This window comes from Dasypus novemcinctus, chromosome 11 (assembly GCF_030445035.2).
Source record: "Dasypus novemcinctus isolate mDasNov1 chromosome 11, mDasNov1.1.hap2, whole genome shotgun sequence".
NCBI lineage: Eukaryota > Metazoa > Chordata > Mammalia > Cingulata > Dasypodidae > Dasypus > Dasypus novemcinctus.
Genome location: NC_080683.1, coordinates 115,499,674 through 115,524,812, shown reverse-complemented (window position 1 = coordinate 115,524,812; position 25,139 = coordinate 115,499,674). Strand labels below are relative to the sequence as shown.

At 39.4% G+C, this 25,139-nt stretch overlaps 1 protein-coding gene across 1 annotated transcript in view; it reads right to left on the bottom strand.

Annotated features, from left to right (window-relative positions):
- The window catches only part of PDE7B (phosphodiesterase 7B), a 312,244-nt gene extending 296,300 nt beyond the window's left edge, over window positions 1-15,944 (bottom strand). Inside the window, exon 1 of the mRNA XM_004468533.5 lies at window positions 15,474-15,944. Coding sequence (XP_004468590.2) covers window positions 15,474-15,494 — 21 coding nt within the window. The 5' untranslated portion in view covers window positions 15,495-15,944. The remainder of the gene's footprint in view (window positions 1-15,473) is intronic.
- Between the last annotated feature and the right edge of the window lie 9,195 nt (window positions 15,945-25,139).

The following is a 25,139-nucleotide window of genomic DNA, read 5'->3' as shown; positions in this document are numbered from 1 at the left end:
AAGGAATAAAAAGTATATGTGACTGTAAAAAGCAAAAATAATAATGCTTGTGGAATTTAAACACCATAAGATTAAAAACCTAGCCATAGTGTATAACTGAGGAGAGGTATACAAGCAGTTAATGGAAATCTAAGGTCTTTAGATTTCCCACAAAGAAATAAAAGCTCTAATTTGTACTATATTTTGATTAGGTCAAAATGCATACTGTAATCCCAATAGTAATCAACAAAATAATGTAAAGGAATGGAAAATTAACAAGTTAAAGGGGCTGGGACAATGCAGTGAAAAAAAAAAAAACTCAATCAAAAAGAAGCAATCAACAAGAAAAAGAAATATAGAACCAGCAGGGCAAATAGGAGCTACATAGTAAAATGGCACATTTAAACCCAAATACATCACTAATTCATGAAATACAAAAAGGAATAAATATTCCACTGAAATGACAAAGATAATCAGACTGAATGATAAAACAAAATTTACTTATCTTCTGCTTGTAAAGAGAAATATTTAAATTATATTTAATAAACATAGATAATTAAAATGAGGAAAAAGGATGATCCATGCAAACACTAACCAATGGAAAGCTGGTTGTATACAGATTTTAGTATCAGTCAAAGCAGAATTGAAGGCAAAAAAAGCATTAACGAAAAAATGTTGTATATTGTGATTAAAGTTTTAATGTACTGTTAAGATATAATAGCTTTAAATTTGTATTTAACTCAGTAATTCTCAACCTTTATTTATTATTGCCCTGTCCCCTAGATTTTTAAAGACATTTTCCCCCTAATGATCCCCCAATGAAATTTTAATACCATAGATACACTGTATATGTTTATGTACTGGGACTCTTTGAAGGATCACAAACCATTGAATATATAACTTCCTAAGAACAAATTATTGTCACCACTGTGAATACATGTTCTAATATCATAGCATCAAATATATTAGGTTGAACTATATGAAATTGCTGATTCAGACACTTATAAAAATAGCAATTATACATTGTTCAACACAACAATAAAGCAAAAAATGTGAGAACTCAAAAGACAAACAGGCAAATCCACAGTTGTGATGGTTAGGCTAATGTGTCAACTTGGCCAGGTAATGGTGCCCACTTGTTTGGTCAAGCAAGCCCTGGGCTAATTGTAATACAAGGGCATCTCATGGACTTTATCAGTGAGTTGAATGCATAGATGGCTGATTATATCTACAATCACCTGAGGAGATTGCCATCAACAATGAGTGATATCTCATCCCATCAGTTAAAGGCCCTGAAAGAAGTGTTTTCAGCATTCAGAGAGAGTTCCCATCTCTAGGGCAAACAGCTAGCTATTATCTTCTGGAGAACTCATTGAGCTTCATCAGAGACCCTGGCTTGCAGCCTTCCCTATGGAATTTGGGCTTGTGCATCCCATGGCCACGTGAGAAAAATTCATGAAATCTCATGCTATTTACAGATATCTCCTGTTCTGTTTCCTAGATAACCCTGACCAATACAACAATCCTGGAAGTGTTAATATCTCTCTTTCAGTAAGTGATAGAAACAGAAAAAAAAATCACAAAAGATACAGATTTGAACAAGATTAATGAATTTTCTAATTGACATATATAGGACACTGTAGCTAACGACTACAGAATGCATATTCATTTCAAGTGCATGTGGACTATTTCTAAAAGTTGACCGTGTCTTTGGTCATAAACAAACTTCAACAAATTTCAAAGATCTAAATCATATAGACTATGATTTATGACCACAGTGGAATTCATTTGGAAACAATGAAAAAAGATAACTAGAAAATTGCCCATAGTTTGAAAATTAAGAACACATTTCTAAATAATCTCAGTGCAAAAATAAATTGCAATTAAAATTATTTTTAACTAAGTGATAGTGGAAACATTAAAATTTAAAACATAAATTTATATTTGAAACTGTATTAGAGGAAAATTTATAGATTTAAGTGTTTACGTATTCAGAAGAAATAAAAGGCTGAAAATTAATTAGCCAAACAAATATTTTTTTTCCTATCGCCCACCACCCCTTGTGGCTTTTTATATGCTGTCTGCTCCCTGTGTCCATTTGCTGTGCACTCTTTTGTGTTTTTTGCTCGTCTCCCTTCTTTTTTTTTGCTGAGTTGGCTCTCTATGGCGCTTGTGGGCCAGGTGGCGCTGCTCGGCGAGGAGGTGAGCCTTCCTTCACAAGGAGAACCCTGGACGTAAACCCAGGGCTTCCCATGGCAGATGGGGGCCCAACTGTTTGAGCCACAGCCACTTACCCCAAACAAATCTTTTAAGAAACTAATAAAATACAATGTCAGTAAAAAAAAGCCTAAAGAAAGAAGAGAGAAATAAACACTAAAGGACTGAATTCAATAAAAATACATAAGGGATATGCTTACATAATAAAAGGTTTCAAAAAGGCAAAAGTTATTTACTTAAAAGCTCTAATAAAATTGGTAGCTCCAGTGGCAAAACTGGTGGAGAAAAAGAAGAAGAAAAGAAAAAGAAATGACACAATAACTAATATCAAGAATAAAAAATAATGAAAATATGTAAAGTAGTATAAAAAGATATTATGAACAATTTCACTCTAACAAATTCTAAAAACCTAGAAAAACACAACTTACCAAAACTGGCCCTCAAAAGTGGAATATCTAAATAGTCCCTAACTGTAATGGATTAAAACTGCAATTAAAAACTTACTCCGGGAAGGAGACGTGGCTCAACTGATAGAGCATCCATCTACCATATGGAGGGTCCAGGATTTGATCCCCAGGGCCTCCTGACCTGTGTGGTAAGCTAGCCCATGCGCAGTGCTCCGCATGCAAGGAGTGCCGTGCCATGCAGAGGCACCCTTGTGTAGGGGCACCCCATGCACAAGGAGTGTGCCCTACAAGGAGAGCCGCCCTGATTGAGAAAAAGAGTAGCCCACCCAGAAGTGGCACCGCTCACATGGAGAGCTGACTCAGTAAGATGACACAACAAAAAAGAGACATAGTTTCCCAGTGCCACCAGATAATGCAAGGGGACCCAGAAGAACACACAGCAAATGGACACAGAGAGCAGATAATGGTGGGGGGGTGGGGCAAAGGGGAGAGAAATAAATAAAATAAATCTTTAAAAAAAAAAAACTTGCTCAGAAAATATTCCAGGCCCAGATGGATTTATTTAAAAATTCAAATACACTCTTAAGGAAGAAATAACATGAATTATGTAAATATTTCCACAAAAATGTAGAAGGGGTAATACTTCCTAATTAATTTTATGGGGTCAGCAGAACCTTTATAAAGACATTACCAGAAAAGGCAATTTTAGGCCAACCTTTTTTTAATGAATATAATTTCAAAATCCTAAAAAATATTAGCAATCCAAAAATGGGATAATATAGGCTCTGAAAGAAAGCATAAGATATCACAAACAAGTTGAGTCTATTCTAGGATTCAAGTTTGATTTGACACTCCAAAATCTAACACCAGGGAAACGGACTTTGGCCCAGTGGTTAGGGCGTCCGTCTACCACATGGGAGGTCCCCGGTTCAAGCCCCGGGCCTCCTTGACCTGTGCGGAGCTGGCCCATGCGCAGTGCTGATGCGCGCAATGAGTGCCGTGCCACACAGGGGTGTCCCCTGCGTAGGGGAGCCCCATGCGCAAGGAGTGCACCCCATAAGGAGAGCCGCCCAGCGCGAAGGAGGGAGCAGCCTGCCCAGGAATGGCGCTGCCCACACTTCCCTTGCCGCTGACGACAACAGAAGTGGACAAAGAAACAAGACGCAGCAAAAAGACACAGAAAACAGACAACCGGGGGAGTGGAGGGGAATTAAATAAATTAAAAAAAAAAAAATCTAACACCAAATTAATATACTAGCATAGACTATCATATGACATATATCAGAAAGAGCATTTGATAAATTGAATATTTATTCAAGATAGAAACTCTTAGCAAACTAGGAATACAAAGAAACTTCCAAATGACACAGAGAATATCTTACTGAATGGTAGAATGTTGATAACTTTTCCTCAGAGACTGGAAACTAGACAATTTTGCCTACTCTTTCCCCTACCCAGTATAATAGAACCAAAAGTTATCAGTATTGAAATGGAAGATATATAACTGCCAATATTCTTGAATGATATGAGTATGCACCTAGAAAATCAAAAGAATCTAGTAAATAAATTAGAATTCATAATTGAGTTTTGCAAGACTGCTAACAAATTGATATAGAAAAATTATTTTTCTATGCATCAATAGCAAAAAGTTAAAATTGAAATGGGAGAGATACCATTTAGAATAGCATCAAAATACATATAATATTATGCCTAGTAATAAACCTAGTAAGGAATATGAAAAACCACCACACAGCAAGCTAGAAGATATTGTTGAGTGAAATTAATGAATAAATGAAGGGATGCACTATGTTCATGGATTGGAAGTCTCAGGAAATGGTATCAATTTTCCCAAATTGACCTTTATCTCAGCAGTTTTTGTGTTTTTAGTGGGAAATCTTAATTTGATTGTAAAATTTATATGGAAATACAGATAATAAAAAATGGCCAAAACAATCTTGAAGAAGAAAACAACAGGAGATCTTATCAGTGGTTGACAATATTTGTCACATATAGGACAATCAATATTATTAAAAATAAATAAATTCCAGTTTAACATCCAGAATACATAGAGAACCTCTAAAATTAAAGAACAAAAAGGCAAAGAATGCAATTAAAAATTGGCAAAGGACTTAAAAGACATTTCTCCAAAGAAGATATACAATAAACACATGAAAAGATTTTCAACATCATTATTCATTAGGGAAATGAAAATCAAAACCCCAATAAAACACCATTTCACACCCTTTATTTTAAAAAACAAAAACAAATGGAAAGGAAATATTGTACTCTCATGCATTACTGTTGGAATGTAAAGTGGTGTAGCTGCTGTGGAAAGCCATTTGGCAGTTCCTCAATGTTAAACATAGAACTACCATATGACTCAGCAATTCCACTCCTTTGTATATACCCTGAAGAGTTGAAAACATGGACTCTAATAGATACTTGTACACAAGTGTTCATAGCAGCATTATTCAAAATAGCCAAAGGTCAGATCTACCTAAGTGTTCAACAGCTAAACAAAGTGTGGTATGTACATACATTGGAATGTTATTAAGTCATAAAAAGGAATAAAGTTCTACAATGGATAGACCTTGAAACATTATGTTAGTGAAATAGGCCAGACACCAAAAACCAAACACTGTATAATTCCATGGACAAGAAATATCTATAACAGACTAATTCAAAGAGACTAAAAGTAGATTAGAGGGGCTGGGTAGAGGAGGAATGGGAAGATACTGCTTAATGGGTGCAGTTTCTGCTTGGCGTGATGAAAAAGTTTTGGAACTAGATAGTGGTGATGGTTGTTCAACATTTTGAATTAATTAATGCCACTGAATTATACTTTTAAAAGAGTTAAAATGAAAAATTTTATATATACATTACCACGATAAAACTTTTCATGAGTGGAAAAAATCAAATTTACCAATCAGTATACAAATAAACTTGATTAGACACTTCCCAAAGAGGATATTTACATGCAAAGAAAGACTCAAACTCATTAGTAATCAGGGAACTGCAAATCAAAACCACAATAAGCTATCTCTACTCACCTACAGGAATTGCTAAAATGCAAGTTAGTGAGGAAGTAGAGCAACTGACCATTGAACTAAAATACATTATTTGTCAGAATGTAAATTATTTCAACCACTCTTAGCAATTTTGAATTTTCTACTAAAGTGGAATGGGAACACTTCATGTGGCCCACCAGCTTTATTCTTAGATTTATACCCACATAAATACACATAATGTACAACAAAAGATGGTTATGAGAATACTCAGGCTAGCATTTATCTTATTACTAAAAACTAGAAACAACCCAAATGTTTTTCCAGAGTAGAATGTATAAGTAAGTTGTGTATCCAGGTAATTTGAAACACTATGGAACAAATGAAAATGAACAAAACACAACTAGATGCAACAACCTAATGAATCTCAATGTATAATGGTGAGTGACAGAATGGAGGGGGGAGGTGGGATTTCCCAGGGGATGACATGTGACAATGTCCTATTTCTTGACTTGTGTAATGGTTACACAGAAGCTTACTCATGTACATTTATCCATCAGGTAATTTTCTCTAAGTGTGCTATATAGTTCAAATCACAAAGTTAAAAGCACAATAAAAAATTATATTTCTCCTAAATGTTTAAAGTAGCCAATAGTGCTGTACATGGAATAGGTATAACTTCATGACATAATTTTTGCAAGAGCTATTTTTTAATTTTTAAAGCTTCTAAATTTGTGTGAGGCCGAATATCTTCCATACACTTTAGAAATAAAACTCATTCAATCTCAACAATCTTATGAGGCAGATGCTATAAACACTCCCATCTTGTAAACAGAGTAGAAGGAGATGCAGAGATTAAGTGAGATACCCAGGGTCACAGAGCTAATACATGGACTATAGAGAAAGCCACAAGATTCTATGTTTTGGACCATTAGTTTATACCATCTCTCAGAGCAAAACTTCACAAGTGGGAAGTGTCATAGCCACCCATTTTGAATGCATTTAAAATGAAATAATATTGTACCTCCTAATACTTTGAATTTCCTAAAGACAAATATACTGAGTAGACTGCTTTAACATTTTTAATATATTATTTTGTTTTGTACCGATATTTTTAAAAATTTCTTTAACTCTGGGAAATGGATGTGGCTCAACCAATTGGGTTCCCATCTACTATGTAGGAAGTCTAGGGTTCAATGCCCAGGGCCTCCTGGTGAGGGCAAGCTTGCCCATGTGGCAAGCTGGCCACGCAGAGTGCCAGCCCACGTGGGAATGCCGCCCTGCGCAGGAGTGCTACTCTGCATGGGAAAGCTGCCCTGTGCAGGAGTGTAGGCACAGCAAGATGATGCAACAAAAGAGACAAAGAGGAAAGAAAATAAGAAGACTTAGCAGAACGGGCAGTTGAGGTGGCACAAGAGAGTAATCGCCCTCTCTCACTCCAGATCAGTTCCCAGAGCCACCTAATGAGAATACAAGCAGACACAGAAGAATATACAGAGAACAGACAACAGGGAGAATGTTGGGGGCAGGGTGGAGGGTGGAGTTCAGACAACGGGATGGCGGGGGGCAGAAATAAATAAAATAAACCACCTTTAAAAAAATTTCTTTAACTTATGCTTAGAATGATTGATGATGGATTTTAAACATAATGCATTTTAACATAAGAACAATTAATAATTGTTATTAGAAAAGCTGGCATTGAATCCCAGCGTTATTAGCTGTAATTTCTCCTAACCTTAATGCCCTTGTTTTTAAAATGGGTATAACCGGTTCTTACCTAGCAGGAATGTTCTGAGGAAGAAGTGACAGGACGTTTGTGTTAGGAAATAACTAAGCTACATAATTAGAAATAAAAGCCAAATTATTTTATTAAGTAAATCCTAGAAATTTTAGAATCTAAAGGTGCCTCATTTTAAAGTTACATTTTAGAGATTTGAAAGGTAAAACATGTTAACTAACTTGCTTAGAGTATTGCTTAGTAAGACTAGCATCTCAAATTGAAATTGGAGCTTTAGTTTGCTTTAGTTTACATGTTCAGTGCTCCTTGAAGAAAGTTTGCTCCTCATTTTGTTTCTTTCTGCCTTCCATTCTCTCCTTTCACTTAAAATACAAAAACTGAGCTTTAAAAAATTACGTATTAATGCCATTTAATTCAATAAATGCATTCGATTTATTTCATTTTTAATGACTTGCAATTCATAGAGACAATCTATTTTATAATAGGCTATGCTCTCCAACTCAATGGTTGTGTTTTTGACACAAATATTACATTAAAAACTTTTATATATCTGCAAGTCTGAGAAGAATTTTGCTACCATTCTCACTCACTTACGCATGGACACTTGAAAGCAACACATTCAATGAAAAAAGAAGGCAATATTTCTCAATTATTTTATTTATAAGCCATTGGATTATTTTGACAATCTTTAACGAATCTTAAATCATTACAAGAGATTTCTAGAGGGAATTTTAGAATGCAGGTTCTGGCCAATTCAAAACCCCAATCAGACAAATTCCCTTTTTATGTTTATCTCTTTTGTTTTAACTTTAACTTAAAGAGTATCCTTTCCTCCAAACACAGTCATATAGGACTAGAAAAATGGAAAGTAAAAGTGACTAAATAATTAAAATGACTAAGACTTTGCATTTTCCAAGTAAATTAAAAGCAAAATTAAAATGCAAGTTTTGTTTAATTGAAAAAGCAAGAACACTAGTCTTAAAGACGTGGAAATATACTATATCTCTATCACACAGTGAACAACTCCTTTCAGAGCTTTCATGAACTCTTCTAAATCAAGGCATTCTTTAGGCTCCATCCCGCGGCAGCATCTCCTTGGAGAACACCCGCCACACTTTTGTGAATGACTGAGGTCTTTCATCTGACTGAACACAGCTGGCAAGTGGCATAATGAGAAAAGGAAATGAAGGTTTTTTTTTTTTTTTTCCTTCCCTCCTGGAAAATCCAGAAATGTTTCAATCATATTCAAATGGAAGAAACACGAGTTTCTGGCATTACTCTCTGAACTTGCGTTGCGTCTTGTGACTAAATGGCCTGATGGTGTGCTTTTACTTCAAAACTCCCCCTGTCCTGTGTGGTTTCCCTAAACACTGTTGGGCTACATATAGGTTTTGCCTATTCAATTAATTTGAAAAACTTAGACCATATTGAAAATTGAGTGAAAATGTTCAAAGTAGTAAAACATGTGCGTTTAGTTTGTGGAGAAAGTTCACAAATGGTTGGCAGGCAACAAGGTAGTCAACTTACTTAGACACATATCCCAGCAGGAAGGAACTTGGCGCTCAACTCCTTCTAATGCGTGAGAATGCCGGTGCCCAGAGGGCTGGCTGGCCCAAAGTGACTGCGGCCCGCGTGACGATGGCGCGTCATCTACCTGCTCCCTCTGGGCCTCTTACCACCACGTTGACTGTGCGTGTGACGTGTGAACGGCACATGGGAGGAATTCCGTAAGGACAGAAGGAACAAGAAATGATGCAGGAACTAAAAACAGAAAATGAGAACTCTTTCTTCTTTTACCTTCTCATTTCCCCCCTCAACTTAAAATTTCACAAGGTAATAAATCAATGTCAGTGTTTTTTCCATTGTAACGTCATGAATGCATACCAGGAAAATGCCAAAAATCCTGAAGTATATTCATGCAAAGGGAGTCTTATTCTGAGCTACCACTTCCACTGAGTCCTCTTGCCTGGGGCATCTGATATTAAGTTTTTTGTGTGTGAACTTCCAGAGATTTCCTATAAGTAGGTATAAAGTGTATGTGCATTTACACAAGCGGTAATATAGCATAATTTTTTTTAACTTAGTCTACCTTGAAACTCATTCCAGGTTTGTATGTAGATCTACCTCATTCTTTTAAATGACTATATGGTATTGCATTGTATGGATTTAAAAATGTGCTCAACAATTCACCTACAGATTTAGGTAGCTTCTGATTTTTAATATATCAGAAACAATGCCAAAATAAACATAATTACATATGTTATTACCCCAGAATTTCTAGGGTCAAAGAGTATGTCAAACTTTGAATATTTACTAACTTCAGATATCAGGTTTTGACCAATTCAGGCACACAGGAGCCTCCTCAGGTCTACACCTGACCCAGGGAAGTATACTTCTCTCACCAGGCTCACTCTGGACCCCATCTCCTAAGCCAGCAGAAAAGAATCTGGTTCTCAGAAATCTCAAAACCCTGACATATCCTTAGGTATATTTAACTCATGTATAAATGTATTTCTTGAACAGAATCCTTTCTGCATGTAGATGGAGCATGGGGCTGGTAATGATGATCATGTAGAAAGGATAATTCTATATTTATTCCTTACATGCTAATTTTGACCAAGTAAAACATAGAGAGCATTAATAAGAAAACATCTGAGCAGGAATTTTAATGAAAAATTTCATGTGAATTCACCAACCACTAGAAAACGAAAACTAAAACAAATCTTGAAGTATTTTGAACACAGCAGAACTCATCAAAACCTCATTACCAATCCCTTTATAGTTTTTCATTTTCCCTTTACAAATATCAAAAAGAAAGGGAGGGAGGGAGGAAGGAGGGAAAGCAGGAAGGAGAAGAGGAAGAAAGAAAAACTTGCAATGTATGACATATAAACTTTCTGTACAGGTGTATTGCCTTAAGGCTACTATTTTTCAAGCTTTGTATGGTACGTAAATAAATGCATAGGGTATCCAAGAAAGGCTTTAAAAATTTGAAATATTGTGGTATTATATAGTAATGTTAGGAATTTTCTATCGCTTAATAGATTTTTGTATGCTTTGTGTCGCCTTATTTTTTATTTGAAACTCCAAACCCTGTTCCTTTCTCTCCGTAGTGAGTGGCCTCACCAGAGCAGATGACAGCAGAATGCCCTCCAGTCACATGGGACCACCCACATGTGACCGAATAAGAGAACTGCAATAACCCCACCTCCAGGGGAGACAGGCACCCTGTGCTCTCCTGGCAAAATCTCAGCACAGGCATTCCGTGGATAACCAACTTCCTTAAAACAGTTTCTTCTAAGGACCCCTCCCCCTCAACTTAGTTATCAACACATTTTCATGTGTTCTCTTAAAGAAACGAGAATTGGAGCAGAAGACATATTAAGTGACATAGCATAGAAAATCTGGGACAGTGAATGAGCACCTGTCCAGTAACTCAGAGGTCCCAGCTACAATGGACACAAAACACTTCAGTTACTGTCTCAGAAATGGCACAGCCAGGGGCAGCCCATCAAAGGACTGAGAAATGGGACAAGGGTCAGTGGGCATCCCAGGGGATGTTAGTTCTCTGAGGAGAAATTCTCCAAAATCATCCTCCTTTTTGGTTTTGTGTCTTTTTGCCCACCCAAGAGGGGTGAAGTTACGTGAATTTGGGCAGCCCAGTAAAAGCAAGCTATAAAGGGAAGGGCTGGAAATAAGGATGGGAGGGGTGGAAGAATACAAATAAATGCATGCTAGGGATTCAGTATTAATCTCAGAGTAAATCACAGATGGTGGAAAAGGAAAAGGGCCTCCTAGAAGTATTCCAACAGGCTTACTTTAAAGATTAGGATCCTGACAGCTCCAGCATTTAAGAAATTTGCCTGAAGACATACAAGTACTCTCTAGACGTCTGAGCTGCTATTGGGGGTTTCCTGACCACCAGGCATTTCCCAGGACCCTACACTGAACCGGGGTTGCAGCCCTTCACAGCTTGTGAACAATGGCAGCTGGGACTGGGGGCTGCTGTGGGACCTCCCTTAGGACTCAGCTTTCCATAATTCCTCCAGGTTCTGGGCTCAGGAGATGGTGAAGATGCCAATGCACAGGTTCAAGTCCCCATCTCAGGCATGTCCCAGTAATCGACCCGTGAGAGAACTTTGGTTCTCTTTGCATTTTTTAAGAACCCCATTACAAATATAGTATTTGAAAAGGATAACCACATCTTGAACTGATCATATTTAAGAGAACAATAATAAAAAGTAATATCTACAAAGGCATAAAATAGACTTTATTTTCCCTTGAATTCCAAATTGTGTAGGTCGCCTCTTCAAGGCTGTGTTCCCTCATCACCACCTCCTGCCCAAATCTCTCCTTCTTTCATTCTTCCATTTCTCCACAGACTCCACTTGTTTATTTTATGTTCAACCAGAATATAAACAGGAGTGGAATCATAGCTTACCTATTTGTATCCACCACTTCACCTCAACAACACAGCGCTTGACATGGAGAAAGCACGCAGTAATGTTTTATGACTAAAGGTTTGACATATTCACGTTTACGTCCACAGGGAATTAAAAAGCAAACACACCCTGTGGCGGACTGAGTTGTGTTGCCCAGCCTGGACATGCTCTTGGTCGAGGCCCTCATTCTGGTGGGTGTGGACTCATTGTAAAGAAGATCTCTTCAAGATGCTACTTCAGCCGAATCAGGCGGGCTTTACTCCTGATTCCTGGAGTCCATTGTAAGCAGGGTGAAAGGCAGAGGGAGGGAGAAGCCACAGGGCACAGCCAGGAGCCAGAAGTCAACGGAACTTGGGGGAGACAGCCTCGCTGTGCATTGCCATGTGAAGGAAAAGCCAGGGAACCCCCAAAATCAGAAGATAGCAATCCCAGGAGGAAGCGAGCCTTCTAGATTCTAAAACCATAAGCCAATAAATTCCTATTGTTTAAGCCAACCTATTGTATGGTATTTGTTTTAGCAGCCAGGAAACGAAAACACACCCCGATTGAGAAAATAATACTATAAAAAAGTTTGATCTAAAAAGGATGTTAGAAATAACCCGGTAGCACCAGTTCCTTTTACAGAGGAAGAAACTGAGGTCAGGAGTGAGAGAGTGGATCAGAGTCTCCCAGCCAGGGACAGTCAGAGTGAGGCTGTCTGCCTCAGTCCCTGTGTCTGTCTGCTCCCCTGCCTAACACACGCTCCACGATCGATCTATAAATACAAATGATATCGCTTGAATACCTGAATGATTCTTGGGTAAGTAGGAAATTCCTTGACAATACACCAGAATTTTGACACATTTTCACTGTCTGGATTCAAATCTCTAACAATGCCAGATACACGGAAGGGATTGGATCCATTTCGGTTTCTACATCTTGTTTCCCTTCCCCCCTCCCCCCAAATTTCTACATCAACCAGCTTAAATACTGCCGATTTACCAAGCAGGTATCATCTCACAAATCAAAGCGAGGATGCTGACAGACCCACCTAGGATGCTTGGAAAATCCAATGGAACAGACCTCAAGGCCACTCCCGCACTGGCCAGGGGCCTGCCCAGAGGTGCATCCTGGGGCAGCCAGAGGGCCAGCAAGAGGAGGTGCGGATGGAGGGTGTCTCAGGGCTTTGAAAGGGACTTGGGAAACTGCCAAGTGCCAAAGCCCTTTTCTAGTGAGGGGTGCCTCATAGATAGGAGTCTCCCGCTTGTCTTTAGACTTCTCTTGTGATACATCATTTGAATCCATAGAATGGTGGACTCTAGAGGGGCTCCCATGAAGTATCCTAGCTCAGCAAGGCAAGCTGAACCACTCAGAAAACCTTTTAGAGCCACATTTAGTTCTGAATACTATTCTGATGCTTAATCTGGACAGTTCTTTTTAACATAACGGATCCCTTTTAGTCTTGCTTGGATTAGTTTACCACTTAATAAATTCCTTCCAACACTATGTTCTGTGAGTCAACAAGCAGCTTCCCCTGTGATTTGAGCCTGACTAACAACAAATTAGACTTTGGAAGATGAATTACTAGGCAGAGGTATTTTCCAGGAGCTATGTTCCCACTTGGAGGACACGTGGCCATTTTCCTTTTGCATCGTTTGGGATAAGACATCCTTTGACTGAAATAACACAAGTGAATGTTTGGAATGTCCTCCTCTGTACATTAATGTATTGATTTCTTGATTATATTTTAGGCTGGACTACCACCAAAAATATTTTTCAAGCACAGTTGAACACGATGTGTATGAAAATTATTTAACATTTACAATACAGGGTGCTAGCAAATTCTCATCAAACATTTTAACTAGGTATTTCTAGAGAATGGACAATGGGTAACTTGGCACTGCATGCTGTGTGGGGCATTAAAATACACAGTTGGTGTAATAATTTTCCTGAAGTTGTAGTCTGCTTCTGATATATCTTGGATTTTTTCACCCTCGTCCTCAGTTACTTGATTTAAAGAAATGTTTCTCCCAGGTAATTTGCTGACATAATCACAAATAATTTTGTCTCCTGTTTGTCAAAGGAGTAAGTACATTCTGAAGTTATTCAGCCTGCCGTATCATGTTAACATCTTCTTAGAAGGGGACACGGGTTTGGAGTTGCAACTAGAAAATCTTACACGTTGGGCTTCTACTTGAGAAAAAAGTGACTTCATTTTATTACAGAAGATGTCAATCAAGACAGACTACTGACACCCGTCTTTGTTTCACCAGCCAGGAAAAAAAAAAGATAAAACAGAGGAAATGGAGGAGCTGCAGTTATGCATTTGCAAGACACAAAGTCCTTGTTTTCCCACTAGGCGCTGCAGAAAAGCGATTGTCCATGCACAGCACATCCTCTGCATTTCAGAGCTAATATTTTTGCAATTCTTAACTTAGTACATCGATCTCATGCAGTTGATTTTGTGAGCTCTTTGAAATGCACTCTGTATTTGAAAGCTTGCTTAGTATCACTGCTAACATGACCCAGATTTAAAGATTTCTGGTTCTCAATGTTGAGAATAAAAACTTTAAAAAAATCAAGTAAGAAATTTTGGAAACAGAGTAATCTTTCAAATCTGTCTTGTTTGCTATTGCATAACTTTGAGAAGGGTAATAAGAAAATGCATGGTTATCATCTATTACTGCAACTGACTCTTTGGATAGTAATGATTTTTAACAGGGGTTCCCCTCAACACATAATAATAATGAGCCACTCAAGATCTTAGCTCTGTGTCGAACTTTCCTGATTCCAATAGCATTTAGCGTGTTTACTGTACATGAATGCATCATCTTTCCTTCCTGAGCAGAGAGATTTATTCTGACATTGCAATCGTTGCTCTGGCTAGAACACACAAAGAACAGAATCTAAAGATCATTAATTAGCCCCCAGGATTGCTCCTTTCACTCTCTAATTAAATATCTTACTCTATATTCAACTCTTGTAGGAAAAGATAATTAGCAAATTCACAGCAGTAAGACAGAAGTTTTTATTTTGCTTTATAAAAAATAAGATAGAAATTGCCAGTTATCCACCTCAGTACCTGCATCCCCCTGTTGATTTTGAATTCCAAAACCTTTTTCTAAAGTGCAACAAGATGATAAAGTGAATTTTCCTCCAGAATTCATTTTTTTTTTGCTGACACGCCTTTTATAGGCTTGTCTACCTTCAATCTCATTACAAGTTTTTTTCCCCTCTTGCTACTTTCTTGTAGTCTGATATCAACCAACATGACAAATTCAAGAAAATACCTTATTTTCTTCTTTATTCTTCTGCAACCCCCACCAATTCCTTTACCAACATTTTCCTATTCTGTCCCACCAAAAATAAAAATGACCCAACTGTAAGATTTACATTGGAGAAGAAATATTGCATTCATTAAACAACAACAAAAAAGACTTGCTCATTGGGGACTCAAAGTACAGTGAGAATGGCTGGAGTTGCTCATTAACGGATTGGAATGAAACCCTGTTGCCTTCCAACGCTTAATTCAAGGTAAGTGACAACGTTCAGTCAATTCAAAAACTGGTTGCTATAGTAACGATCACAGACCTGTGTGTGTGTGTGTATGTACAGGTTCATTTCAAATAAAAACCCTGCCCTCTCTCTGTGGGTTTCTGTTGTCTCAAGAGAAATTAGCCGGCCACTTAACATTTGTTGTACATACCTCAACCATTAAACAAGACATTTAACCATAGCGGCAGTTCTGTGACCTTTGAATGCCGTGAAATCTCTGAGCCGCGCTGCTGGTTCATGAAGACTTGTGCTGCAGAATCCAGCAACTTCATCCAGGATTAGGAGTATAATTAAGTGAAAAAAAAAAAAAGAAGAAAGAAAGAAAAGAAAAAGCAGAAATGAAAGAAAGAAGGAAATCAAAGTGCGCCCCGACAGCCGGACCAGGAAGGAAGGGAGAGGAGCGATCCCCGCCGGGCGAGGCCAGCACTTTCCCCGGACGGGTGCAGGGTCCCAGCCGAGCTGCTGCAGCGCCCGGCCGGCCGGCGGGGGGAGCGGCCGCGCGCTGGGAGGTGCTGTCAGTGGCCACAGGCAAGGAAGAGCAGAGACCAATCGGCTTCCACGGTGGCCGCTTACTGGAGCGGAGCCTTTTCTGTTTATGTTTCCTCATTTCCAGAGTGACGTCAAAGGGTTTAGTTTTTCCTCTGCATGTGCTATTAATTTTAAAATCCTGGACCATGGGAAAAATGTGCGCCTGTGCTTAGCCTGGGCACCCCACTCTCCCGAGAGCCCCAGAACCATTTCTATCTCCAGCCAGACCTTTGACAATGGTGACCTTAGCTTGCGGCTAGGTGTATCCAACGAACAAATAAACATCAAGGAGCTGAAATGAGAGCAGCAAGCTACAGAGCCTTTCCATATGGGAATGGATGTGCAGATGCCTACTTCACAGCTGTGGCTTATTTTTTTTTTTTAATTGAATTCGTTTTACCCGTACCTAAAATGAGTTGTTAATGGATCTTCACAGCCACGGAGGCAGAACGGTGCGAATGAGCTGCTGAACCACATTACAGTGCGGTGAAAAATAGAAAGCATGTGCCACTTTAGGCAGCTGGGCTCTGCTCTCCTGTCCTGCCTCCTGCTCAACGGTGCAGCCCCAGGCCACTTCGTGCTAGGGAGGGCCCTCCTGCAGCTGCCCACAGGGCTTCGTTCTAGAATATGGGGTCTGCGGTAGCCTGGTGTCCTCTCCCGCCGCGCAGGGAGGTTATTTAGGGGTACTCCTCCACCAGGGGCCAGCTCATCCCTGGCTTTCTCCTCCCACTCTGGAAAATCTCGCGGGTGGCCATCTGCTGTTTCTCCTACCCCATCCCCTCCCAACCCAGTATTCTGCTAACAAAAAAATCCTTTTTTTTTTCCTTCCCCTTTGGGAACTTTCCTTCTTCTATGTATGGATTGTGTTGCCTTCTCCTCCTCTCCAGCTAGAAAGGGGCATGTGACCCACCTGGCCAATCAGATCTCTCCCTTGCTCTGGCTCCAGAAAAGTTCAGGGGTAGACACAACACTCAGCAAAGGCCAGAGTCTTTTCTCAAGGATTAATGTTGATTCTTTGAGAAAGAAAGTATTTATGTCTCTCCAGGATTCTAGGTGTTAGGGATTAGGGAGCTCAGAGTTGTTGGGGTTCATCTTTGGTATGGGCCATGTAGCAGTGAACAAAACGTAGTGTCTCTTCATGGAATTTATATTCTGGGCCGGGGACAAGACAGCAAAAAGAAGTGAATACATAATGCCAGGTGGTAGTCAAAGCTTAGAAATAAAGAAAGTTAAGGGGGCAAAGTGACGTGTGTGTGCATGCACATATGTGTTTGAGAGTGTGTGCCTATGTGTTTGAGTGTGTTTAAGTGTGCATTTGAGAGTGTGTGTGTGCATTTGTGTGTTCAGTGTGTACATATGTTTGAGTGTGTACTATGTGAGTGTGTATAAGCATGTGTCTATGCTTGGGTGTGTTTAAGTGTATAGATTGAGAGTGTGTTTATATGTGTGCATGTGTGTATTCTGTGTGTGCATATGTGTTTGAGTGTGAGTTCACTTTGTGAGTGTAAATGTGCCTATATGATTGTGTGTTTGAGAGCAAGTGTGTATATGTGTGCATGTGTGTGTTCCGTGTGTGCTTATGTTTGAGTGTGTGTGTTTGAGAGTGTTTAAGTAGGTGTGTGTGTGCTATTTTAGGTGGGATAGCCACGGAGGCATATGGATAAAGCATCTTTTAGCATGACCTGGATGAAGCCAAAAAGTAGGTCACGTGACTGGCTGCATTCTAGGCCCAGGAAACAGAATAAAGGTCCCAAGCTAGCTGAGCACTTGGCACGTTCAAGGAGCGAAAGGGTAAAGGGTGGCTGGGAGAGAGTGTGTGGAGGGAAGAAATGGGTTCAGGCAAGTGTGTGGGACAAGATCAGGAAGGATTTTCTGGGTCATGCAAAGGTTTTGGACTCGATACCAGGTGGGAAACCTATTGAGGGGAGGGGCGATTCAAGCTGAGAATGCCCATGATCCGAGCCAAATTTTAAAGGGATTTTTCTGGCTTTTGAGTGGTAAATCCTTTCCAGGGAAGGCAAGGGTAGAAGCAGGGAAACCAGCAAGGGGCAGGTGCAGTATTGTAGAGAAAGCCCATAATGCCTTGGAGGCCAGAGCAGGGAGAAAGAGGAAAGGCCAGCAGCTGGAGGTATGCGTGTGAGTTTGAAGGTAGAGCTAGCAAGGTCTGAAGATGGAGGACGACGAGAGAAAGAGGAATCCAGAATAGTTCCAAGGTCCTGGCTGGAGCGAACTAGAACAGAGTTGCCAGTTCTTGAGATGGGAAAGACCAGGACAAGAACCTGGTTTGGGGGTGAAATAAAGAGTGGTTCTGGACATTTATTCAACAACAACAAGTTCATTGATTGCTCATTCTGCACCAGGAACTTCTGGAGATAAAGCACCAAAATTCCCTGCCCTCGTGAAACTTACATTCTTCTGAGCAGACACAAACCATAAGAATAAATTTAAAAATTATGCAGAGTGTTGGAGAAAAAATTTGGCAGGGAAGGGTTATGGGTCATACATAAAAATGTATGAAACTTACATTTTTAAATGGAGTATCCAGGGAAGGTCTTGCTGCATATATTTATTTCCTAGAGCAGTCATTGACAAAGTACCACAAGCTGAGTGGCTAAAAGCAAAGACATTTATTCTCTCACAGTTCCGGTGGCTGGAAGTCTGAAATCAAGTGTAGGTAGGACCACGTTCCCTCTGAAACCTCTGTTGTAGTGAGGGATCCTTTCTTGCCTGTTCCAGCTTCTGGTGGCCCCTGCTGTCCTTTGGGTTGTGGAAGCATCACTCTAGTCTCGGCCTCTGCCTTCGCTTGGCTTCTTCTCCACATGTTTCTGTCTTCTCTTGGTCTTTGTGCCTCACTGTGTTCATGTGTCTCTATCCAAATTTCCTTCCTCTTATAAGGATACACCCTAATCCCACCTGACTCCATCTTAACTAATTACTTGTGCAAAGACCCTGTTGCTGAGTAAGGTCACATTCCGACATTCCAGGGGAACAAGAATTTGGGGGAGCAGGCATTATTCAATGCAGTACAGAGCACAAATCTGAGTGAAATAGGACAAGGTGGGGAAAATGGATTACAGGGCGAGAGAACACCTGCACAGGCTCTCCCGTGGAAGTGTGGCAGTGGGTTGAGAGAGGGAGCAGATTGTGTCGGGCCTTCTAGATAATGGGCTTTGGCTGTTGCTCTTAATAAAATGGGGGTTTTAAGCAGAGGAAATCTGGCTTACACTTTAGCAGGATCACTCAGACAGCTGTGTGGAAGTCAGGTAGGAGAATGGGGACTAATTCAGGGTACGATGCAATAAAACAAGCAAGGTCTTGATCAGTATGGCATTGGTGGAGGTGGAGAGAAGTGGTTAGCTTCTTATATATTTTTTAAACAAATCAATTTTATTAATACATATTAATAAAGCATGCAATCCATCCAAAGTGTACAATCAGTGGTATTTGGTATAATCACACGGTTGTGCATTCATTACTCCAATCATTATTAGAACACTTTCATTATTTCAATAATAATAGTAATAAAAAAACAGAATAACAAAAAATCTCAAAAAATTTTCATCACAGCATTGTGATTATACTAAAAGCCATTGATTATACAATTTGGAGAGATTATATGATATGTGACTATATCCCAATAAAATTGCTTTAAAAATAAGTAAATGTGCTAGAGTGGCCAGAAATAGCAGCAATGTACAGCAGAGGAAGCATAGAGAGATTGAGCAGTGATGAATTCTGATTACATTTTGACATTGAAGACAGTAAGTTTAGTAGATGGATTAGATGCTGGGTACAGGTATGGGAGAGGAGTAAGGGAAATCAATAAAGTCTCCAAAGTTTTTGGCCCTGTCAAATGAAGAAAGGAGTTGGCCAAGAGACAGTGGGAGGAGCAGGCCTTATAGGGATGATGGAGAGTTTAATATTGAATATGTTAACTTCACCTATAAGACACCTACCTGGAGATGTTGAGTAGGTAGTTGAATATACAAACTCAGAGTTCAGGGCACAGTTCCAGGCTCTAGTTATAAATTGGAAGTCATTGTATATGAATGGCATTTAAAGCCATGAAACCATATGGAATTACCAAGGGAATAAGTTTATATGGAAACAAACCAGGGCAGTCCAATGTTAAGCAGTCAGGAAGATAAGGAAGAACCAGCAAAGGAGACTGAGAAGGAGCATCTAGGAAACAGGAGAAAGACCAAGAGAGTGTGGTATCTTGGAAGTCAAATGAATAAGTCAGTGATCATCTATGTAAAGAACAAGTTAGACAAAGACTGAGAATTGACACTTGAATTTAGAATGTGTGACCATTTGTGCCCTTGAGAAAGCCAGGTTCAGTCCAGTAGACAGGGTGAGACTCAAGAGAGAAAGGAAGGATTAGCATTGGAAACAGAGCGTACAGGCAATTCTTTCAAGGTGTTTTTTTCTAAAGAGAACAGAGAAGTGGGGCAGTCACTGGAAGGGAGAATGGAATCAATGGAGGATTTTTTTTTTCAACATAGGCAAAACATCAGCATTTTGTATGCTGAAGGCAAATATCCAGTTGAGAGGGATAATTGTGATTCAGAGGAGAGAGGGGAAATTGCTGGAGCACCACTGGAGTGTATGGTAGTCAGAATGGATCCCTAAAGATGCCCAAGTCCTCATCCCTAGAAACTGTGAATATGTTACATTCATGGCAAAGGGACTTTGCAGATGTAATTGAGGTAATGGACCTTAAAATAGGAAGGTCATCCTGGATTATCCAGGTGAGCCCAATGTAATCATATAAGCCTTTAAAGCAAAGACACTCTTCTGGCTGGAAGCAGAATAGAAATGTGGCAGACGGAGAAGTCTGAGAGATTCCAAGTATGAGAAGGATTCAATGCATGACTGCTGGCTCTGAGACATAAGGGCCCATATGCAAGAGCAGAGAGAGGCCTCCGTCTGGGAGCTAAGAGGGCCCAGGGAACAGGCACGTCAGTCCTACCACTGCAAGGAACTGGGTTCTGAAAACAATCTGAATGAGCCTGGAAGAAGATCCTTTCCCAGATCCTCCAGGTTAGAGTCCAGCCCTACCAGAACCTCAACTGCAATCTGGCGAGACTCTAAGGTTAGTGTCCAGCTGGGCTGGCTAGAGACTTGTGAACTAGTAATTTTGGGTAATTTGTTATCACTGTGGTACAAACCTAATATAGAGTGGTTGGCTTTAGAGCAGGGGTTCTTAACTTTTTTGGTTCCATGGTCCACTTTGCCGGTCAGGTGACAATCACCGACCCCTTACTGAGTCCACACTGTACTGTGTATTATTTAATAAATATATCACACCCACACCAACATGTCCCCACAAGAATTTTTTTTTCATATTTCAATTCAAGTTCATGTTAAGAATCCCTACTTTAGAGAAACTCATGGTTCTTGGGTCATCCATAGAAGAGAAGCCAGAGTATAGGGTACAGATGTGGATAGGTACTTGGCTTTGAAGATGCATGCTGGTGAAAGTCCTCTTCTGACTGTTTCTGATTTCTCAGCAAAATAAGAATCAGGATTATTGGCAAAGGGAGAAGATAGGTGCTTTAGTTTCCTAGGCTGCTTATGTGAATAGCATGAAATGGGTTGGCTTAGTCCATGAGAATTTATTTGCTCATGGTTTTTAGGCTGGGGTAGTATCCAAATCAAGGCATCATCAAGGTGAGGCTTTCTCCACAAAGACTGTGGCATTCTGGGGTTGGCTGCCGGTGATCCTTGGTTCCTTTATCACATAGCAAGGCACATGGCAGCATCTCCTGGTCTCTCCTTTCTCTTCTGGGTTCAGAAGCTTCCTGCGGCTTTCTCTCTCTCTGTCTGAATTTCATTCTACATATAAAGGACTCCAGTAATAGGATTAAGATCCATTCTGAATGAATTAGGCCTCATCTTAACTGAAGCAACCTGATCAAGAGGTCCTATTTATAATGGAGTCACACCCACAGGAATGGGTTAAATTTAAGAACATATTTTTCTGGGGTACATATAACTTCAAACCACCACAATAGGGAAGTGATGGAGGTTTAAGGAGAGAGAAGGCATAGAATAGCCATCTAGGAAAGTAGAGAGCAGGAATTGCCAAGAAGTATAAGTGACTGCCCAGTTGAGTTCAATTTTCATGAATTTAAGAGATACAAGACAGAATGTGAGCTTTACAGCATCCATGAGACATCCAAAGAGAAATGTCCTGTAGGCAGCTTGGATAATATTCTTGAGCACCATGGGCAGAAAAATTAGTACTGTAAGCCATGGGAGATCACATCAAGCATGAGAACAGATTCAAGGACTAAACTCTGGGGCCCTCCAATGTTTAGAATCTGGGAAACTGAGGAAGATACAGAAAAGGAGTTCACAGAGGCGTAGCCACTGAGGGAGATGCACAACCATGGTTGTGGTCTGTCTGGGGTCAGTTATGTGAGTCAATGAATTATTTTTTTGACCTGAGTCCATTTCAGTTGGTTCCTGTTACTTGTACAAGGAAGAGTCGTAACAAATCCCATACAAAGTGCCCTTCACGCCTAGAGATGACTGTCAACTCTTTTCTCCCTGATATACATACTTTACCACCTGCAACTTGATGAGAAGACTTTAAGGATATATCTATGAATATAAATATATATGTGTCTCTGTGTATTCCACCAAATGCAGGGGAATCAACCTAAAACCACTGAGTTTAAAAATGTTTTATTGCTAACTGGTCTTCAGTGTGGAGACACCATTACTTCACACATATTTTGGAGTGTTATTTGAAGTACAGCATTTGAAATGATCATACTTTCTACAATTTATTAGTCGTAAAAATAATCTAAAAGGAGGATCCTTACTTCAGCCTCTTCATTTCTTTCCCTGACTCTTTTCACAAATAGCCCATGATTCATAGAAATGGCCACCCTTAGTCATTTTATTTCCTTTACAATTCAACTGTTTATTTTATCTATTAATGGAATAGAAAAGAAAACTCTTTTTTTGCTGCATCTCTAGAATGAAAAATTTCTCAAAGACTTTACTGAAATTAAATTTACTCAAGAAATAGTTGTTGAGTATATATCACTGGAAGAACTCGGTGGTATCTGCTCGACATGCTGTTTGGACTGACGCCGGTTAATAGGATGTGGTTTCCACCTCTGAAAGTTGCATACTCTACAGTAAGTATAAGGTGGAAAAACTGCAATGGAAATTCAGAGGAAGAGGTGATTACTTCTACCTGGGAGAATTTGAGATTTTGTGTAAAGTAGGAAATTTCATTTGTCCTGGTCAACCAGGAAAACACATGGCATGTTGAGGACATGACTAGTAGGTTCAGTATGGTGGAAGCATAGGATATGGGAAAAGAACAGTATTTTATGATGGCAACATGGAAGGTTAGTACAAAATAACAGAAAATTAACTTTAGAATTTGAACTTTAGTCTTTAGGGAATGAGGGGTTATTCAAGTTTGCAAGGAGGGATGTGAAGTAGCAGTAGTTTATTCCTATTAGCAAAATGAACTCGTGCTGGAAAGAGACAATTAAACATGTGATTGCAATACAGTGGAATAGGTGATGTGATACAGAAAGTTCAGGGTGATTTGGAAGATCTAAGCCAAATTCTGAGCTCCACAGAGGAAAGTCCCTGCAGAAAGTGAGATGAGGCCTAAGGAATCCCCTTTACTCTGGTAAAAAAAAAGAGATGCTTGAGATGAGTAGGAGGTACCCCAGTAAAAACAGGGGATGGAAAAGTGTTGCAAGGTGTGATGATGGCACTGACAAAGGCAGGGATGGAGATGGGCATGGTTCCTTCCAGCATTTCAGGGACCAAAGTAAACTCAGTTTGGTTGAAGTGGCAAGAGGTGAAGTCTTTTAATCATATGCAACATGATAAAATTAGTATTTTGGAATATTCTATTGGTGGTGGTGTGGGGGCAGAGGAGGGCAGGGTTGGAGACGGGAATACCAGTTAACAAAGCTGTTGGAGTTATCCAGGAGAGAAAGATGGTGGCTTGGACAGTGTGGTAGCTGTGTAGAAGACAGATATTATAACTTGAATTTCCCATAATTTTCACTTTACATTTTGGTTTTTCTTATCAGTTAAAATTTTATATTGCTAGAAGGTTTACTTTCTGCAACATACAAATTTTAATTTAAAAGTTAACATTTATTGAAAACAAGTTAATGGTTAATCTCCATCTTCACAAAGAATTATAACAGGATTCCTTTTAAATATTAACAGCAATTTTCCTAAGTGCCTTTAAAATAGAGATTCCATTTAAAAGTTTTACTTTCTATGCATTTTTGAAGTACTTGAATTTTTGAGCTATTATAAAATTGATCAACAGTAAGAAGGTTATCAGTGCAAAAGTTCAAATTTATATTAAAAATTAGAGTTCGGTTATTAACTTTACAGTCCTCCCTAAAATAGCAAGCTACATGGTAGCATTTAAAATCCCATTCCATTTAATAGAAGTTCAACTCACAAGTTATTATTTTAAGAGTCTTCTAGTGAGGAGGAAAACATTTTACCAATATTTCAGTAAAGCACGCACATGGCTGTCTTCAGGGGTCAATAATATACCAACATTAGACAGTAAGTTCTTTTGTGGTCCCAGGACCAAAACTAACTAGATGTGTGATGTGTTCCCAGCACCTGTGACAGTACCTAGCATTTAGTAAACTTTCAATACATGGCTGTCTATTGACAGACTTTATGAAGAAATAGGGATGGGTGCAGAAGCAATGTGAAAATCAAATGATGCCCCTCAAAGAGACTAACAGGAAGCCCTTACTATAGCATACCCTGTAACCCAGAAGCATGCAGATTATATGAGCCCAGGGTAAAGAAATTCAACACTTTACTAGTGTTCAAAATAACAGGCTCCTATTTTGCACCAGTGATTTTGGTTGGGCAGGGGTAGTAGAACAGAGAGCCAGTGGCAAGGAAGGAGGCACACAGACCAATGAGGGGTCCACTGGGCCTGCCTTGAGGAAGGACAGTGTCCTCCACGAGAGCAAGGTGGTGGAGATGGGGAGGAATGCATTTTCAAAACATAAATTTTTCAGATAGAATCAGTAAGAAGAATTGATAGGTTGTTTGGGGATGAGGAATCAATGAAAATGTCTAGGTTTTTTATTTGAACAACTAGATGGCTGATGGCATCACTTGCCAAAATTTGGAGGATTATGGGCAAGAACCATGTTTTGTTTTGTTTTGTTTCTTTTATTATTTTTCGTTGGAGGGAGAAACAAGAGGAGAATATTCCATACGTCAACCTTGAGAGATTTCTGAGACATGCAAACAAATAAAT